Source organism: Thalia democratica, chromosome 9 (genome assembly GCF_965202585.1).
Source record: "Thalia democratica chromosome 9, ktThaDemo2.hap1.1, whole genome shotgun sequence".
NCBI classification, from domain to species: Eukaryota; Metazoa; Chordata; class Thaliacea; order Salpida; family Salpidae; genus Thalia; species Thalia democratica.
The window spans coordinates 30,357,738-30,377,340 of NC_139173.1; the positions used below are offsets into that span (position 1 = coordinate 30,357,738).

At 26.8% G+C, this 19,603-nt stretch overlaps 1 protein-coding gene across 1 annotated transcript in view; it reads left to right on the forward strand.

Moving 5' to 3' along the window:
* Positions 1 to 16,128, forward strand: part of LOC145844718 (dynactin subunit 1-like) — a 33,263-nt gene extending 17,135 nt beyond the window's left edge. Inside the window, exons 19-27 of the mRNA XM_082952132.1 lie at positions 156 to 308; positions 959 to 1,084; positions 10,715 to 10,877; positions 11,254 to 11,362; positions 11,756 to 11,916; positions 12,183 to 12,331; positions 13,494 to 13,641; positions 14,490 to 14,620; positions 15,614 to 16,128. Coding sequence (XP_082808258.1) covers positions 156 to 308; positions 959 to 1,084; positions 10,715 to 10,877; positions 11,254 to 11,362; positions 11,756 to 11,916; positions 12,183 to 12,331; positions 13,494 to 13,641; positions 14,490 to 14,620; positions 15,614 to 15,727 — 1,254 coding nt within the window. The 3' untranslated portion in view covers positions 15,728 to 16,128. The remainder of the gene's footprint in view (positions 1 to 155; positions 309 to 958; positions 1,085 to 10,714; positions 10,878 to 11,253; positions 11,363 to 11,755; positions 11,917 to 12,182; positions 12,332 to 13,493; positions 13,642 to 14,489; positions 14,621 to 15,613) is intronic.
* The last annotated feature ends 3,475 nt before the right edge of the window (positions 16,129 to 19,603 follow it).

Here is a 19,603-nt window from a genome sequence, read left to right on the forward strand (position 1 = left end):
GTTGAAATACATAAACCGATTATATCAAACTGTTATATAAATATATCTGTTATTTGACAACAAAGTTAATCTTAAATTAACAATCTAGTTTAAAAATTCAAAAACTAGTTATGTCTAATTTATCTATTGTTTGACTTCAAAGTTTATACAAACAGGTCGACGACAAACTGTTGTTCAACCTCGCTCATTTGAGCCAAGTGGAAAGAATGATAAGAAGTTGGTTGGAGTCTTTGTGTAAGACCAACACTGATTCAGTACAGTTGCCCACTCACAAAATATCAGAACTTTTGAGAAAATCTTCCAAAGAGGTTTTGTTTGCTACTTAGTTGTATTTTGAATATTTCTGAATTTTCATACTTATTATGTTACCCATAAGTGATGAATAGTATTTTTTTTAAAATTAATGTTTGTGATTTGTTTAAAGAAATTTCACTTGCTTTTCATGTTTTTGTGTTAACACTTCAAAGCTTTATCTTAATGAAAGCTTTTTGAGTTGAACTTTAAGTTAAGTTCTCTAAAGTAGTTTTTAATTTTTTTTGGTAGAAATTTATGTCATTTTTTATTGAATACAATTTCAATATAGGTATACTGTGATAAATTTCAAAAATTTTATTTTTAGGAAGAAGACTTTTGTGTTTAAGTTACAATAAAAAATTCACGTACTTTCCGCCAAAACAAAGATTTTAAAGTCTAACTTTTGTGATAATCGTCTAAAATTTTCATCTTAACTTTCTTCAGATATGCCAGAAATATTATATACTTTTTCATTATCTTTTACAGTTACTATCACTATTATCTGTAATTAATATCATCTAATATTATGCTTATTATCATATATTATTTACTTCAAATATACCAGGACCAATGTATCGTATTTCATTAGCTTTCATTATCTATTATTATTATCTATGTTTAATATTATCTTTTATTTTATATTATTTTAATGTTTTTCATTCAGATATACCAAGATCAAGTGCCGCTGCAAGTGTTGAGATTGGAACTTGGCAACTTGGTGGCCAGCATCAACAGCATTGTCACGAGTCTACAGGATGGCGAGTTTGACGTGAAAGATGAAAATAAAAAGGTATTTTTAACATTGTTGTGAAAAATGAAAATAAAAAGGTATTTTTAACATTGTTGTGAAAAATGAAAATAAAAAGGTATTTTTAACATTGTTGTGAAAAATGAAAATAAAAAGGTATTTATAACATTGTTGTGAAAAATGAAAATAAAAAGGTATTTTTAACATTGTTGTGAAAAATTAAAATAAAAAGGTATTTTTAACATTGTTGTGAAAAATGAAAATAAAAAGGTATTTTTAACATTGTTGTGAAAAATGAAAATAAAAAGGTATTTTTAACATTGTTGTGAAAAATGAAAATAAAAAGGTATTTTTAACATTGTTGTGAAAAATGAAAATAAAAAGGTATTTTTAACATTGTTGTGAAAAATGAAAATAAAAAGGTATTTTTAACATTGTTGTGAAAAATGAAAATAAAAAGGTATTTTGTTTTAAAATTTATTATGGAAGATAGAGCTAAAAAGGTATTTTTATTACTATTTGTTATAGATGATGAAGCTAAAAAGTTATTGAATATTTATTATTTTTGTAACTGTTATTTAAGATGAAGCTAAAACGTTATTGTGCTTTATTACTTGTTATTAACAGTTTAAATTGTGGAAACTATGAAAAATATATTGAGTGTAACAAACGCTCAAGATGTTTAGTTTTTTTCGATTTTAGATACTTTTAGGCATAACTTTTATAATCATTTTCACATGGTCTGAAAACTTTATAATAAATAATGTAATTGTTTGCTTCAGACGCAGTTTAATTTACGAGATATGTTTTTACTATTGAAGAAATTATTTTTCATTTTATTCTACAGTTCTTAATATTGTACATTTTAAAAATTTTCTACGAGATTCTAAAACCGTTTCTTATTTACGAAAAGAATAAAACTTTTCAAACAACCCGATAAAACAAACTTTTGATATATTTTGATAAATAAAAAGATAAAACAACAAATGCGAGTTTTATAAAAATTTTGTACTCTGAGAATCGCGGTGACGTCATGCAGCTTCGTCAGCTTTTTATTTTTAACAGAATATTTTGTCAACAAACTATGTTAACTGTCATACAGCGCGGATAAAGATTGGATTATTCTGAGTCGCTTTTTTCGCGATAACTAAATCTAGTGTTTATATAATACTGTAATTTGGGTTAGAATTAAACAACTTAAAGTTCTCGACTTAGATGCCTTTAAGGAGATTTTTATCCAATATTTATTTTAACAGTTTGTTACTAACAAAACAATGTTTCACTCCTATACTTGCATATAGGAGATCCTCAGTTGTTGTAAACAAATCTTATTCAAATAGAATGAATTCAAATTCTACTTGAATAAGATTTGTTTACAACAAGTGAGGATCTCATATATGCAAGTATAGGAGTGAAACATTGTTTTGTTAGTAATAAACTGTTGAAATAAATATTGTATTTATATAACAAAAAAAAAGTATATGAGCTAAACATATTAAAGTGATATTTTAATTTAAATTAAAATTGTTAAGGTTCTTTAGCACGGACGTTTACTTAATGTCTAAATTTGAAATTGCAAAATCTTCTAGGTTAATTTATTATTATTATTTTCATTATCTCTGGTGAACTCGTCTATGGGATAATATAAATGTTATAAATTTTGAAAAATCAGCCATTCTGTTTAACTGTTCAATAAAATTTGAAATTAAAACATTTGTTCAGTAAAAATTAAAGTTTTGATTTACAAGACTCGTATAAAAAGTTATTTCTGATGAGATTTAAAATTTATTATATTTTCAGACAACAAAAAATCGTGCAATCTGTTCAGCTTTCATAAAAATAATATTACTAATTTATTTTAAAATTATGTTTTCTTTTTTTTGTTTTTAAAAATTGTAAATTTAAGTTCTCAATAAATTACTTTCAAAATTTAAAAGGGTCTAACAGAGCAATTTAAATTACGCTCAAGTGATAATTTGAAGTTGCCCTAATAGTGGTAACTAGGTTTATATTCTAAACAGGCAGTGTACTCAAAAAATTTTGTGGACATTAAAACCTGAATATGAATATTGTTTAAGTTTAAACGTTGTTTTCAAGTCTTGGCTGTTTAAGTTTTTGTAAATAGTTTAACTATCAGGTCTTTTTGTTTTTGTTAAATATAACTTAAATTATTAGTTAACATGTTTTTTATGTGTACAAGTTTTATTTTTTGCTGATCTCACTGTTAGTAATCTTCCTGAAAATACAGATGAATAAACGCTTTGGAAAAGTTCTATAGAAGTTGCTTTGATTTTAATTAGTATTGGATTTTTTTCTTAAAAAATAGTCAAAATAATGATTATCAAGTTTTTATGTAAATAAATATTTATTCTAAATAAGTTTTTGTAGTCTGCAGTACGGTACACTTGACGTGAAAGATCAACTTAAAACTGTATTTTGTGAATATTGAAAAAATATCTTTATAAATATTACTTGTAACAAGCGCTAAATATGTGCGTTTTTTTTTATTTTTGGTCTCAAATGTACTTTAGATAAAAAGTTTTGTTATTTTTTCATCAATTTCTTAATTTATGGTAATATTGTCCAGGATATTTATTTTAATCTCGAAGAATCAACCATTTTGTTGAGTTTTTCAAAAGACTCAAAACATAATAAAAGATTTTGTATTCTGAGACTTTTTAGTGACGTCACGTAGTTTGTACTAGACAACTTTTTTATTTTTAAGTATATATATTCTCTCAAGAATTTCGATTGCTAATATATGCTATTATTAAATTTAGTTTGACATTGTGTTGTTCGTGATAACTAAACTTTAGGATTGTCTAAATATAACACAAACAAAGCCAACATCTCATAGTGATAATTGTTGATAACTGCCGAACTAAAATGATTAAGGCTCACGTTTGGACTTAATGTTAAATCGTAAGAGGTTTTAGGATAAAGTTTTTCACTTAATGTTTACAAGACTTAAAAATATTTTAGACTTTTAAAAAAACTCAAATTAATTATCCAAATTTTAGTTAATTTTTTTATTTCCAAAAAGCTTTAAAACATGACTATCAAGTATGAATGTATTGTGTAAATAGTAAAAATATGTTTGAAAAATAGCACATGTAACAAACGCTAAAGCTGTGATAATTTGTTTTATTTTAAATAAGTAAAAGTTTAGATATTGTTTTGCCTCTTTCTCGATTCCGGTAAATTTATCTACGAGATTTTGAAAATATTTTTCAAAACATTTAATAATCATTAGTTCTGTTGAATTAAAAAAAAACTAAAAAAAAATGTTTTTGCATTCTGAAATCTGTAGTGACGTCATGCTGCTTTTTTTTATATCTGTTAATTTAATTTTTCAATATAAGTAGTTTCAACATCGAAACTAATGATTCACTCTTTATTAACTTTTGCATTCAACCACGAATTTGGAGTCGCTTAGAATACGACTAGAATTACTTTAATGTATACAACTAACATGCTAATTAAAATCTATTGAGTCTTTAAAAACTAAAAAATTATCATTGTTTAAACAGACTATCACAGTTTAATTAAATTATACATTTTTATTAATATGATAAAAATTTAAACGATCCCTTCAAATCTCGGTTATTTAAATTAAGGTTTTTGTAATTGATTTCTTAATGTCTAGTAAATTTGTCTACAATATTTTTTTATTTTTGAAATATTAGTCGGTCTGTTAAGCTTTTCAAAAACTCAACTCAATATTCAAATTAATTTTTTGTATTCTGAGACCCGTGGCGACGTTGCCAAAAAACCTGAAATTTGAAAGATTTTGAAAAAAAAAAGTAAAATCTGGAATTTTAAACGAGAATCACTAAAAAACCTGCAATTTTTGACAACTTTAACATGTAAAGTAGTAAAATTTCGATTTGACACAAAAAATCTATTATATAGATAAAAGTTTTTTGTCATCATCATAATTTTTTATTATTAAAAAAACACTAGCTTTACAGTATCTTTTCAATATTTTTATACTATTTAACACAATTTTTTACCTTAAACTTTAAATTTAACTAAAAATAGACCCAAAGGTGTATATTTTCAAAAACCTGGAGAAAATTTGCCAAAAATATTTGGCAATCCTGATATATTTTTAATCAGTTTTTGTTAGAAAACAAATAATTTCGGTAGTGAATACTTTGAAATCGCTCTTTTTGACATAACTATTATGAATTTAATACTAGCAATGGGCAAGATTTTCAAAACTTGTTTTAGTCAATAACTTTTGAAAAAAAATGATTGATGTTTATATTCAAACGGTGCTTTCCAGTTTCGCCTGTTTAAAACCATCAATTCAGTATTTTTGTATTTTATTATTATTAATAGATATATATTGAGTGGTTATTTTACATACTTTTTTGTCAACACAAGATTTTATTTTGTGCTGATCTCACAGTTATGTTCATGTAAATACAATTGATTAAATGCTTCGAAAAAATTATAATTTGAGTTACTTTTATTTTAATCAGTATGAAAATGTTTCTTTCGTTAAAGATAATCCAAACAATGATTACCAAATTTGTATATAAATAAATATTTACTCTAAATAAGTTATTGTAGCCTGCAAGTGAACTTGACGTGAAAGGTAAACTTTAAACTGTATTGTCTGAATATTGAAAAAAAAAATGTTTAAAAATATTACTTGTACCTAACGCTACAGTAACAATAACTTTTATTTTAATCAACAATTTTAGGTATTCAATAAGTTTTGTTATTTTTTGTCAATTTCTTGATCTCTGGTAAATTCTTTTACGAGATTTTAAAAACGTTTTTAACTTTTCAAAACTCTTAAGAATCAACTATTCGGTTTAAATTTTTAAAAGACTCAAACAATTATTTTTTCCAGTTCTAATTAAAATTTTGCATTCTGAGACTCGTAATCGAGTCATATAATTTATTTAAGTCGATTTTTTATAATTAGAAACTATCTACTTTTCACAATATTATGTACTAATACACTTACAATATGGATATCAAAAAATTTAAGATCGCTATTTTCTGTAACTTTTGACTTAGATCAACTGTTACTTGACAAACAAGAAAAACTTATTTGATTGATTTTTGTTGAAAACTATCTGATTAAAGTGTTTAAGCTCGGAAATTTACTTAGCGTATAGGTTTATAGACTGTTGTAAGTACAATTTTTTTTATGTTTTCTTCACTTCTGGTAAGTTCATCTACGAGATTTTAAAATGTTTTCAATTTTTCAAAACTCTCGAAAAATCAATAATTCTGTTCGACTTTTCAAAAGAATCAAATCAATTTTGCGAATTTCAATTAAACTTTTGCGTTTTGAGACTCGTAACAACGTCACGTTGCTTTTAATTGACAATTTGTAAATCAGATATTTAAATAAATTATTCTAAACGTTTTGAAAATTATCTTACAGATCATTAAGATATTGACTTATAGTTGCGACATCGAGAATTACCTATAAACTTTTTTAGTCAATACCAACTGTCAAAAAAAAAGGTTTTAGATTTAAACGTTGCTTCCAAATCTCGGCTGTTCAAATTTAGTTTTTTGTAGTTTAAAACACCAAGTCTTTTTGCTTATAACATAAATAAATTAATTGGATAAGTTTGCAGAACTTTTTGTTCACATAAGCTCTTTGTTGTGCTCACCACACAATTGTTTTAAGGTAAATGAATTCGAACAAATGCATCGGAAAAACCTTACTTGAGATGTTATCATTTTAATTACTATAAAACCTATGTATTTTCAAAAAACTTCAAAACAATGATTACTAAATATGTGTTGTGTGACAATTGAAAAATAAGTTTAGAAAATATTACTTGTAACAAACGAGTTGAGATGTTTCGCGCCATCAATGATAATTAATGAACTTTACCGCAAGATCAACAACAGCATCCGAGACAATCCTACGACCGGTTTCGTCCCAATTAGGACTCATCAGGCAGAATAAGTGTTGTAGTTGATCTTGCGGTAAAGTTCATTAAATATTATTGATGGCGCGAAACATCTCAACTCTGTTGATGATGGTCGTAATAACTACGGCTTAAAACTGATCAAACGAGCGCAGACTATAATCTCACAATAAGCTGACAATGTCTGAGTCGTTGGGCTGTTAATGATTTAGCTGTGTCAGTTTTTTCAACTTTACCCACAAACGGTCGCTTCAGTACTTTGTACTTAATCCCGCTTGGTTAAGCTCATAACAGAGGTTTCTAGCGAGTATTCCTGCCTGATGAGTCCTAATTGGGACGAAACCGGTCGTAGGATTGTCTCGGATGCTGCTGTTCTTGATCTTGCGGTAAAGATAATTAATTATTTGAACAAACGCTAAGGCTGTGAGGGTATCTTTAAAGTAAAGTAGTTATTTTTGCTTTTATTATTATTTTCTTATTAATGATCAAGTCGTCAATGAAAGTTTAATAATGTTTTTGTTTATTTTCTAAAACATGAGTTTGAATTAAAACTTTGCATTCTGAGACTTGTAGTGGCGTCACGTGTGTTGTTACCTGACAATTTATGAATTAAATAATCAACAAATTAAAACGACTGAACGATTTGAGTCTTAATTTTTAAAGTTGTTGCAGTCGCAACATGTGCGATGACAATAAATATTCGTAACATCATGTTCTACCAGCCGGAAAACAATTCAAACTTGTTTGTAATCATTACAGTCTATCAAATATAATATATTTTGGATTAGTTAAGGGAGTTGCATTCTTATCTCGGCTGTAAAAAATTATTTTTAATTAGTTTAAACATCGAGTTTGTTAACTTAAATGATTATTTTGCATTTTTTTTTGTGCTGAATAAAGAAACTAATTTCAGGTAAACACAATTGAAGAATTGCATCGAAAAACTATACTTAACTTGCTTAGATTTTATAAATTTGAAGATTATTTTTCCCAAAAAGCTTTAGAAAAATTATAATCAAATATATGCATTGTGTGAATAATGAAAAAATATGTTTGAAAACATTACTTTTAACAAACGCTAAAGATGTGAGGATTTCTTTTATTTTAATCATTTGTTTTAGGTGAAATTTTGTTATTATTTTCTTGGTTTTCGGTAAATTCGTCTACGAGAGTTTCAAAATGTGTTTAATTTTATTTTTAAAGTTTTTAAGGATCATTCATTCTGTAAAATTTTTCAAAAAAACTCAATTTAATTCAAAATTGTAAAAGAATAATTTCCTTACTTCTGGTAAGTTCTTCTACGAAATTAAAAAATATTTTAGAATTTTCAAATAACAAAAAACGTTCATTCTGTTCGACTTTTCAAAAAATTCAAACCAAATTTTTCGAATTTTAATTAAAATTTTGCATTCTGAGACTCGTGGTGATGTCACATTGCTTTTACCAACAATTTATGAATTAAAAATTTTTACAAATATGTTTCGACATTTGATTCTGACAACCACTTATTTGATAGTCATGAAAATTTATTTTGTAATCGCACTACATGCGAAATCTCGGAATACACGTTGTATATTCAAATTTTACATTTTTTATAACATCAATGAATCAATCATATGGTTGAGGTTTTTAAAAGGCTCAATTTTTCGTTCAAATTCTCTACTCTGAGACTTTTAAGGAAGTCATGTAGTTTTGATTAAACAAGTTGTAAATTTTAATTTTTTAACAAACTAAACAATCCACTCAATTTTTTCCTCAGTTATAATTCAGATTTTCACAAACTCCGATAAAATTACCATTTATTCTACGAAAATGAAAATGAGTTCAAATTTATAATGAAATGTAACTTTCGAAATAAAGTGATTTAACCTCGGATGTTGCGTTCAAGTCTCGGGTAATTGAAATTGTTTTAGCATTAAGTCTTTTTGTGTCTGTATTAAAGGATTGCCATTAAACCTGGAATTTTTGCATGAAAAATAATGAAATTTAGATTAGATACGAAAAATCTTTTATATATTTAAAGTATCATTACAGTATCTTAAATATTTTTATGCCATTCAAAACTGTTTTTTCACCCAAAGTTTAGTTTTATACTAAGAATGATCAAAAAATATTGTACTTCCAAAAACCTGGAAGTCATTAAGAAAACCTGATTTTTTTTAATCCTATGGCAACCTTAATTATACACAACCTTATAATTATTTTACATAAATATTTTGTTTATATTAGTTGTATTTGTGATATTCACACAATTATCTTCAGGTAAATACTATTCAAAAAATTGTAGTATTGTTGTTTTGATTTAAATACTTTATTTATTAAAAACCTTCAAAACAATGATTGTCAGTATGAATATTATTCAAGATATATAACAAGAATAGAAAAAAATATAGTAAAAAAAGTGTAACATAAGTGCTTTGAGAAATCCTTTGATTCAATCAGTGGTTTTTGAAATTATTTTCTCAATTTCTGGGTTTTTGATAAACTTGTTTGCGGGAGTTTAAAATTGAATATAGTTTTTGAAAAATCTTGAAAAAAATTTATTCTGTTTAACTTTTTATTTAACTCAAATTAAATTTTGCAAATTTTAATTAAAATTTTGTATTCTAAGGCTCGTGGTGACGTCATGTAACTTATTATCGTCAATTTTTTGTTTTTTGATTAAATATAGTTTCTTAACATTATCACTGAATTAACTCCATAATTTTTTTCAATTAATTTGAAGTCGCGATACCAGCGATATCATAACATACAACATGTAAAAAGGCATATAAGTTACATCTTTTAAGTATGGTTTTGTTTTAACTTCAGACGTTGCTTCTCTAAGTCTTAGCTGGCAATATTTAGAATCAGTTTAAGTTTTTCGTACAAATTCTAGTTTGAACATTTTATGTTTAACCGACATGATTAGTTTTCATAACTTTTTGTGTTTGACTCTGTGTCGCTTCAATTCACTGAGAATAATTGAGAAAAAATCGCACAAATTAATCCAAGGATTCTTAAAAATTTTTTCATAGAAGGCCCCTTTCGAAGAGATTTAAAAAGCAATGATCCACTTCAATAAGGTTTGTCAAAAGACTACCCTTAAACATTTTTATAATCAACAACTCCAGAATATCTAGTGTAAGTTTCAAATGATGGCCTTATGGTCCCTCTAACATTTTAAAATAGCCTTTTTTTGGAATCCCTGGTCTAGTGTTAGTAAAATTTTTCGTGTGAGTTCCAAAACTACCAAATAAACTTAAGACTCTTTTGCTCACCATTACCAACTCCAGATTTTCTACTAGTGTAAATTTCAAACTATGGCCTTATGGCCACTTCACTAGTCACCCCCTTTGCTGCTTATGGTCCAGTAAATTTCTGAAGTAACGCACTTTGGGAAACTCTAAGTGAGACTTAAATTGTTTAAGATTTTAATTAATATAAACTGTTGTTCTTTACACAGCTTAAAATCAACAAATATCAAATATTAGGGGTTGTGTTAAAGCTTGAATAAGTAGTTAGATTTCTACTTTATACACTGAGCCCAGTGGAAAAAGTTTTTACGAACCTTTATTACAAAATAAAAATTTAAAACACTGTAACAACTACTTAGTTTCAAATCCTCAACTATTTAAATTTTTTAATTAAAGACTTTAAAATGTATTAGAATATAATTTCGATAGAGAAAAAGGTTTAAGTTCGGATGTCGACTTTCGGGTCTTCGCTGCCATAGTTTGAAGTATCTCATCGAATTTATCATTTTTCATTTAAATTCCAAACACAGGTGGTGTCTCCGTGCGAAAGGAGGTCGATCCAGGTAAAGTCTGAGTTGGCGGATTGCGAGGAATTGATTGGCAAGATCGGTCAGAAGGACCAGGACCTTATAGAGATGCAGAAGAAGATCAAGGGGAAGAACGACGATATACAAGAAGCTAAATTGAGATCTGGTGAGAATTTTTGAATTAAATTGTTTTAGAAAACTTGTGTAAGTTTCAAAGTTTATAAGATTATACAAGCACCCTAAACTGAGATCTGGTAAAGTTTTTAAATAATGATTTAGACAAATTTCTAACTTATATAAGAATGACAATATACGAGAAGTCAAACTGAGATTTGGTAAAACTTAGATTAATATAGTAATTTAGAAAAATTTTGAATTGATTTTTATCTTATAACAATAAAAAGCATGAATATTAATGTTATCGCTATAACAAACAATATTTTTAAGTAAAATAACGAAAGAAAATTTTAGAAGCTTTTATATTCTTTTGATTAAACAAGAAACTGAGATTTCACTTCTAGTTACTTGTTATTTTTACACAGCCATGTACGAAAGAAAATTGACGAAAGTTTCGGAAGAAAAACACGAGAGGGTGACTTACCTACAGCAGAAACTCGACTCAATCACCGAAGACAACAAGAAAAAAGAAAAGTTTGTTTGAATTTATGAATTAAATTAACAATTTTATCTTAAAATATTTATACCTAGAATGCAAATAAGGTAAAAAACGTTTTTTACAATTGTGGTTTGTATTTGAATCGTAAGAAAAATATAAAGTTGAACCTGAGAATAATAGTAGTATATTACAGTTTAAAATATAAAAAAACAAGCAAAATAAAGTTTAATGAAGTTTGTAGTTTTTTAAAGTATACTTTTCCTGTACAAAAAAATAATAAATTTATTATATTTGTCCAAATATTATGTCTTACCTTCCATGGAGAACTCGAAAAAACATTAAACATCAACAGTATTTATGTTAAAACAAAAATAAAATTTGTAAATTAGGATATATTTTATTGTGTTTCTAAAAATAAAGTTTTCCAGGGAATTCGACGAAACGTTGGACGCGATGCAGAACGACATCGACCAATTAGAAGCCGAGAAGTCGGAGCTGAAGGAACGCATTCAAGCGCAGCAGAAACGGAGCGTGTTTCAAGACCTGGGCATGCGGAGACCGACTGTTACCCAACCGCCTCAGAGCATGGGTATTTAAGTTGTTAAAAATTAAAACCAAGTGTTAGAAAAAAAATACTATTTTAAAAAACAAGACGATAAAGCGTATCATTTTAGTTTTCAAAGGAGGGCAAACGAAATTGGCAAACTGTTATTCTTAACTCATTAAATTTCTTAATAGCTTGCAGCTTACAGTAGGCATATGTTTATTAAGAATCATTAAAACAAAAACTAAAGATTCATAATTGTATACATTCTCAGTAACGTTTCAAACTACTTGTACATAATTTCACTCCAGGTGACTCGGCGGAGTTGGAAGAATATGTTCTCGATTCGAGGGAATACCCGGTGTTGAAACAGCAGATATCAACGCTGAGGGCGGCGCTGAGGGAGGAGAGCAAGATGAAGATGAAAATGATGGGAGAGAAAATGTGCAGTGAACTTGATGTGAGGATTTGTTGTTTTGTTTTAGTATTATAATTAGCTTGTTGAAATAGACAGGGTTGCCACTTTACCTGGAAAAACCTGGAATTTAAAAAAAATTTTAAACCTGGAATTTTGATCAAAATCCTGGAAAAACCTGGAATTTTTTAATAATTTTAACATTTTCAGTTGTAAAATTTTGATTTGACACAAAAATCTATCATATAATTAAGATTTTTTGTCATCATCAAACATTTTTTTATTAAAAAACACATTTAAAGTAACTTTACAGTATCTTTTCAATATTTATATACTACTTAACACAGTTTCTTAAATAGAAATTAACTTAAAACTAAAAAAAGACCCAAAAATGTGTACTTTCAAAAACCTGGAAGAAATTTGGAAAACCTGGAAAAAAATTTGAAAAAGAGTGATAACCCTGAATAGAGTTAAACGTAAGAGCTTTAACTTATTCGCAACAATTATTTATACTTGAAAAATACTGTTAAGCTTTTCGTAAAACTTTTGAAAACTTTTCGTGACAATTTTTTTGTTTGACTGCTAAAACCTTAGTTATTTTTATTAAGTACAGTATAGGTGGGACTGGATGTTAGACGGGTTAAGTTTTCAAATCTTATCTACTTTTGAAATTTTTAAACGCAGTTAGTTATGAAAGCTTCCTGTGAGAACTGTTGTTTAATAGTGTGTTGCGATAAAGGATGTGCAAAAATGTCAATTATAAATTTGTACATTGTCTCCTTAAAGATTGACATAAGGAATTGTTGTGGTTACTCAAAATTTAACTAAGAAGGTTATTGAGTTAGTTAAGTTCTGGATATGTTGGGTTGGACTTGAGAGTTTTAGTTTTTTTTAATTGGCGTATTTGAAAGACAGCTCGCTGTAATGTTGTTGATTGAACAACAAAACAAAAATGAGCGCCCAAAAAGTTTTGTATATGGCCCTGGTGCACGTAAAATATTTCGGTTATCGATTCGTACATTGTTTGGTTACAGTTTAACTTCTTGTACTGAATTGCAAAAGAAATTTCACTATAAAAAACTTTGAAAAATAAAATCTGTTACAGTTCACTTTTAAATCAAAATTTATCTGATGATGTTTTCGAATATAAATGTTTATCATTATTTTCATAAAGAATAATATTTAATTATTATTTGCAAAAATCAAGTCGTTGCCTGACTTCGGTGTGGAGGAACTGATGGAAGTGAGGCACAGCAAAGAGCACAACAGGAACTTGAACGTTGCCAAGCAGCTTCAGAAGCAAGCACTTAAGTTGGCTGTACCCAAGGTTGTTGACCTCACCAAAGCTACCAAGGGTTTGTTGTTTTTTTTTGTAGTTTTGATATACTTGAAAAATAGACTTTTAACTTATATTAAACATTGAACATTTCAATTTTCTTGTGTTTTATTAATTTTATTTTCAAAATAAAATAGTTTTTGGAAAGTTATAAATGTTGTTTAAGTTTAATAACTTAAGAAAAACTAGACTTTATTCTTATGTTAAAAGAATTTACATTTCGTTAATTTTTGTTTTTTGATAGTTTTGTATTTTAAAGTTCTAAAGCTACTAAGGGTTAGTTGTGTGTTCTGTCTTTCACTCTATTTAATTATTTACTTTACTTTCTGATATATACTTTCGTACAAAGTTAACTTTTCAACTATTTTAGAAGTTTTGTGTCATTTCTTTGTTGTTCATACTTTACTCTCAACTTTGAAATGTTTACTTATACTAATACTTTATTGTATGGCTTTCTATTTGTATTATATATGTTATTTGATTTAGATAACTGTATAAAAGTTACCCTTAAGTAAAGATTTTGTTATTTATATTGAAACGTTTTTACAATGTATTGTTTTTTTTTTTTGTTAGTTTTTAAATGTCTTTTGTAAAAATGTTTTAATATTTTTTACATCCTTAGTTGTGCATACTTACTTTTGAAAATTTTGTTTACTTTAAATTGTAATAAAATTTAATTAATTTACTGTTTGATATTTTTTTTTTCCTTTAATCGAACTTTTATAATTTATGTCAGTTTTTCACTGCCTTTTGTCACACTTTCCATTCGGGGCTGGTGTTTGCTAAGGGTTTAAAAAAAGCACTTAAAATATAAAGCAACTCTTATTTTTAATAATTTATATGAATGTAACTTTTTACAATTTCAAGGATCCATGTCGCCAGTTGAGCAGCTGAACAACATGCAAATAGAAAAGGAAGTATTGAACGATAAAATAACCGATATTATGCACAAGCTGCAGAAGAACTCCAACAAAACCAAACTTGCCCCCAGGAGTCAGGTTATTAGAATAAGGACTATTTAAAAATATTTATGGTTTGAAAAAAAATGAAAGTAACAATTTTTAGTTGAAGTTACAATGAGTTTCATTTGTAAATTATGTACTAAACAACGAAACAAAAAAGTTTTTGTATTCTCTATTTCGTATACATTAGTAGTAAACAGTTATATTTTTATTAGTTTTATAGGTATACGCATGACAAAAATATGTTGTACAAAAACTTCTAAAAACATAGACTGTCTAAATTTTCAACATATTATGCATAATACAATTTTTTACTTACCTAACTGATATACATAATGTTTGATAATCAAAAAGTAGAAGAACTTTTAAACTTGAAGCTTTCAATGTAACGTATACTTTAAATTATTCATCACTTGGAAGTCTAATAAATTTTCGGTTTTTTATGGTTTTTCAAATTAAGTTTAAGAAATTCGATAGTTGTTTTGTTCTTCAACAAGTAAATTTTTTTTTAGTTATGTGTAAGTTTTAATACTAGTCAATAAGTTATGTTAATTTTTAAACAGTGCTGTAAAACTTATTTAATTGTAACCCAACTTTATATTTTATTAGTATTAATAATTTTTTTGGTAATATTTTTATATTATTTAAGTAAGTTAAAAAGCTTTTGTTTCAGCTGATAATTATATTTGTTTAATACAATAAATAAATACAATATTTAATTTCCTAAAAGAGAATGTTTATTTTAATTTGTTCTAGTAGTACAAAAATGATATTTATATAAATATAAATAATGAGTCTAAATTTAACTTGAGCTTTTAGTTATTATCATTGTTTTTAAAACAAGACTTTATGAAATGTTTCTGAAATAAAGTTTTATAATTTATTTATAAAAATATATAGCAACTAAAGTCGTGTAACAACAAATCTGTGATTAGTTATTTTTATTTTCAGGCTTTAACTTGTATTTATTAACATATAATTTAAAAAATCATTTACAAACCAACTTTTGATTAAAAAACAAACAAACAGCTTATTGGGCAACTTCACTTAAAAAGTTCCAGTTTGAAAATATCAAGTGATAAACTTCACTTTTCGCAGGAACAATTCAAAAGACTCAACAACATGATATCCCTTGCTATTTAAATGCACTTGTTTATAATTTTTAAAATATATATTTGTGTAATTACCAGTTTATATATATTTTTAGAATAACCTTTATTTTTAAATATACTTGCTAAATAATTAGTTTTAGTTTAAAAATTGTTGTGTAACTAGTATTGTAACTATAGTCTTTATATACCTATTTTTATAATGTGTTTTATTGAACTAAACTTTTTTTTTCCATTGTATCTTTGGTGTTGTTTTTACTTTATTTTTTGAAGTATGAGTTTTTAGTTTTTATTAGTCTAAATTTTTCTAACGCCTGTTTTATTGCTTATACTAATTTTCTTAATATAAATACATAAAAAATAATTTCTTACAATTTTATTAATCAAAAGTTTTTTTTAATTGTTGATGAATAAGCTTAGTGTTTGCATGTAAATAAATGAAAGTATTAAATTTTACCAAAATAATACTTAAACAAGCAGATTTTGTAAGCTGTTTAGTATTGATGATCTGTAGCAAGGACACTTCCATAGTGAAACTGTAATGTATACACAAAAGTTTATCGAGCATAATTTTAGAATCAAAGTGTTTGTTGTTTAAGTAAATAATTGAGTTCTTTATAATTAAGCAGTTAGTTTAGTATTTTATGTAACAAACTGATGTGTATACTTTACCTTTTTTAAAAATTTTCAAAGTTCTTTAAATTTATAAAATAAGTTGTAAGAGAGGTATATGCCAAGATTAAGTTTACTTATTATTTGTATTTTTTTAGAATAACTTAAGTTTTTTAAATAAATAAGAGTATATTTATTTGTTACAAATCTTGTACTAAATGAGAGATACTACTATATACAACAGATATATAGTTTACTTTTTTTTTTTTTTTTACAGTTACTTAAATATATTCTTTTTTAATTGATTTTTAGGTTAGGGATTTTATACTAAATAGTTTGGATAGTATTTTACTAAACTAAGTGAACAACTTATATAAGTAAAACTTATGCTAGTAAATGCTAAAAGTTTGTGTCTTTTTTCAGACAAGCTGTGTTTATAAGGTAATAGTACAAGTATTTTGCTGATAGAGCTGTTTATTGCAAATACATCAATCATACACAGATGATTCTAGTGATGTAATGGAAGTTTGATGATTGAATTCAGCAAAAAAAACTGTTGTTTTAACCTGTATTAAAATTAGATTGAACGCTTTATATAGTTTCAAGTGTTAGATTAGGTATTTTAAAATAAGTTTAAATTAAGAGTTTTATTTAGAAAAGTCAGGAAATTTTTCTCAGCTTGATCTGTGGCAACCATGTATTGTGTAAATCCACTTTAGCAGCTAAATAAAAGTAGTACGTCTTGAAAATAATACAATAAAATTTAAAGAACAACTTTGATCTGAAGTTTAGTTCGATCAAGGTTTAAATCTAAGAAAACTAAACTTTATTAAGAAAAAAAATGGTATGTTCTAAACTTAGCTTTACTAAATAAATCTACACTTAAAAATGACCATGTTTTCAATTTAATAAGAAGACTGTTGTAAAATTACATAGAAAAAAAGCACTAATCAAAATAATGGAAGATTAGTTGTTTGTTATTAGTGATGTACCGGACTCACTATCCGGGTCCGGCCGGATATTGCCATTTTTGTCTGATATCCGGATCCGGCCGGACTCTAATTTGAAAAAAAAGTCCGGATCCGGTTCCGGCCGGATTCTAATTTGAAAAAAAAGTCCGGGTCCGGTTCCGGCCGGATTCTAATTTGAAAAAAAAGTCCGGGTCCGGCCGGATCCTAACAAAAATCCGGCCGGACCCGGATCTAGTCAGTAAAAATAGCATACTGAAAAGTATTTTTTCAAAAACAAACCCTGTGAAAATTAATAAGAGTCATTTTCGTCAGTTAAAATTAAACACCTACCGTGATTGGCTCACTTTGTACACGTGACTAATTTACATTTGTTTACATTTAAACTCTAAATAAACATTTCATGAAATGCAACTCTTTACATATGTTGTAAAATTGAAAACTTAGGAATGAATACTTGCATTATTTATTGTTTAAAGTTGAGCTCGAAGAATATTTAGAGTTAATACGGTTGAATGTACAAGCCAATGAGAATCATATGACGAAATGTTTCAAACTAAATACTGATGCAACAAAACATCAGAACATGACAGGCAGTTTATATGTAAGCAGTTGGTTAGTTTGGTGTGTAGCTTGAAGCAACAAAATATCTTGAACGTTTTTGTGAATGGTTATTGTAAGTAGTGTTTTGTCTTAAAAGTGAATATTTCAACAGGTGTTTAATTGTTTAAATATTTAAGCCAGGTTTATAGTTTAATAGTTTATTAAAAATTTTACAGTTTCTTGTTTACTAAAAATTTTATTTAATTTTTTGTTTTAAGTCTTTTGATATAGATTTAAATAGTTTCCGGTTTTTAAAGTGTTACCAAAGTAATTAATAATTTTGTATATGCTAGTATTTCTTGTTGTGTTTAATATAAAAGATTCATCACTCAAAACTGTCGTGTCTGATTATAGAAAGTAGTCTCAGTTAGAATTTAGTATTTGTTAGATATTAATTTAAATAAGGTAGGATTTAATTATGATGGGTAGTACTAATAAGTTAAGTGTACCACAATCAGTCCACAACTTTACTACCAAATTGTCAACCTTTGCTAGCTGTTCTACTGATTATTAGATTAAAGTAATTTTTTAGTTTTTAAAAACCTCATTCTGACTCAGTCTTGTTTATACTCACTCTAGCTAGTTTTATTGACGTAAACAGTGGCAACCCTGCTAGTTTGAAAATTTTTGGGAATTTTAGAAAATCTTGGACTGCCTCAGGCTAGTTTAGTTTTTTATAAAAACTCAGGCTAGTTTTCTTTTATATTTTGTATGAGTTTGAGCTGATCCAGTTTTCAATATTTTGTAATTTTCTAGTGTATTTTGTTCAAGAACTTGATTTCAGATTTTTTATTGTAAATAACACCTAAATTTGTAAACCTTGTGGCTAGCTGTTCTACTTATTATTAGATTAAAGTTCTTTTTTTTCATTTTTTAAAAACCTCATTCTGACTCAGGCTAGTTTATTCTAGTGATGTACCGGACTCACTATCCGGGTCCGGCCGGATATTGCCATTTTTGTCTGATATCCGGATCCGGCCGGATTCTAATTTGAAAAAAAAGTCCGGATCCGGTTCCGGCCGGACTCTAATTTGAAAAAAAAGTCCGGGTCCGGTTCCGGCCGGATTCTAATTTGAAAAAAAAATCCGGATCCGGTTCCGGCCGGATTCTAGTTTGAAAAAAAAGTCCGGATCCGGGTCCGGTACATCACTATTTGTTATATATTTGCACTTCCTAATAAAAACTGGCAATCCATGCTATTATGTATAACATTTACTGGAAAGTTTGCAAACTAACTAATTAAGAAGCTTTATAGTGAAAAAATGTACTATTCAAACTTATAGAAAAATCAAAAAGTACTGTTTATATTACTTAGATCATCAGATCAAGCTCTCAATAGAAAAAACCTAAATTCGTAGCTTTGGTCTAAGGAACGACGTGGTATGATCAAAATAGATTGTTTACAAGTTTTGAGCTCAATTCATATAACATGTAACTCAAAGCTTTTGGTCTGATGACTTTCGTCGATGTTTTACAGGGAGCTCTTTACTTTGTTTATGAAAAACACCCGTGCAAAAACTTTGTAATTTGAAAAAAAAATGTGTGAAAGATATAACAAAAAGATTCAACCAGTTTGCTTTTTCTATGAGTTGTTTTCTTATTTTACTTGTGTTGAAAGCATAAATTAGTCACAAACCTTTTAAATTTTTCCTCACAAAAACTTTTAAATTTTTGATATGGAATATTAAACACTGCCTATTTTTTAATAAATGTACATGTAATTATAT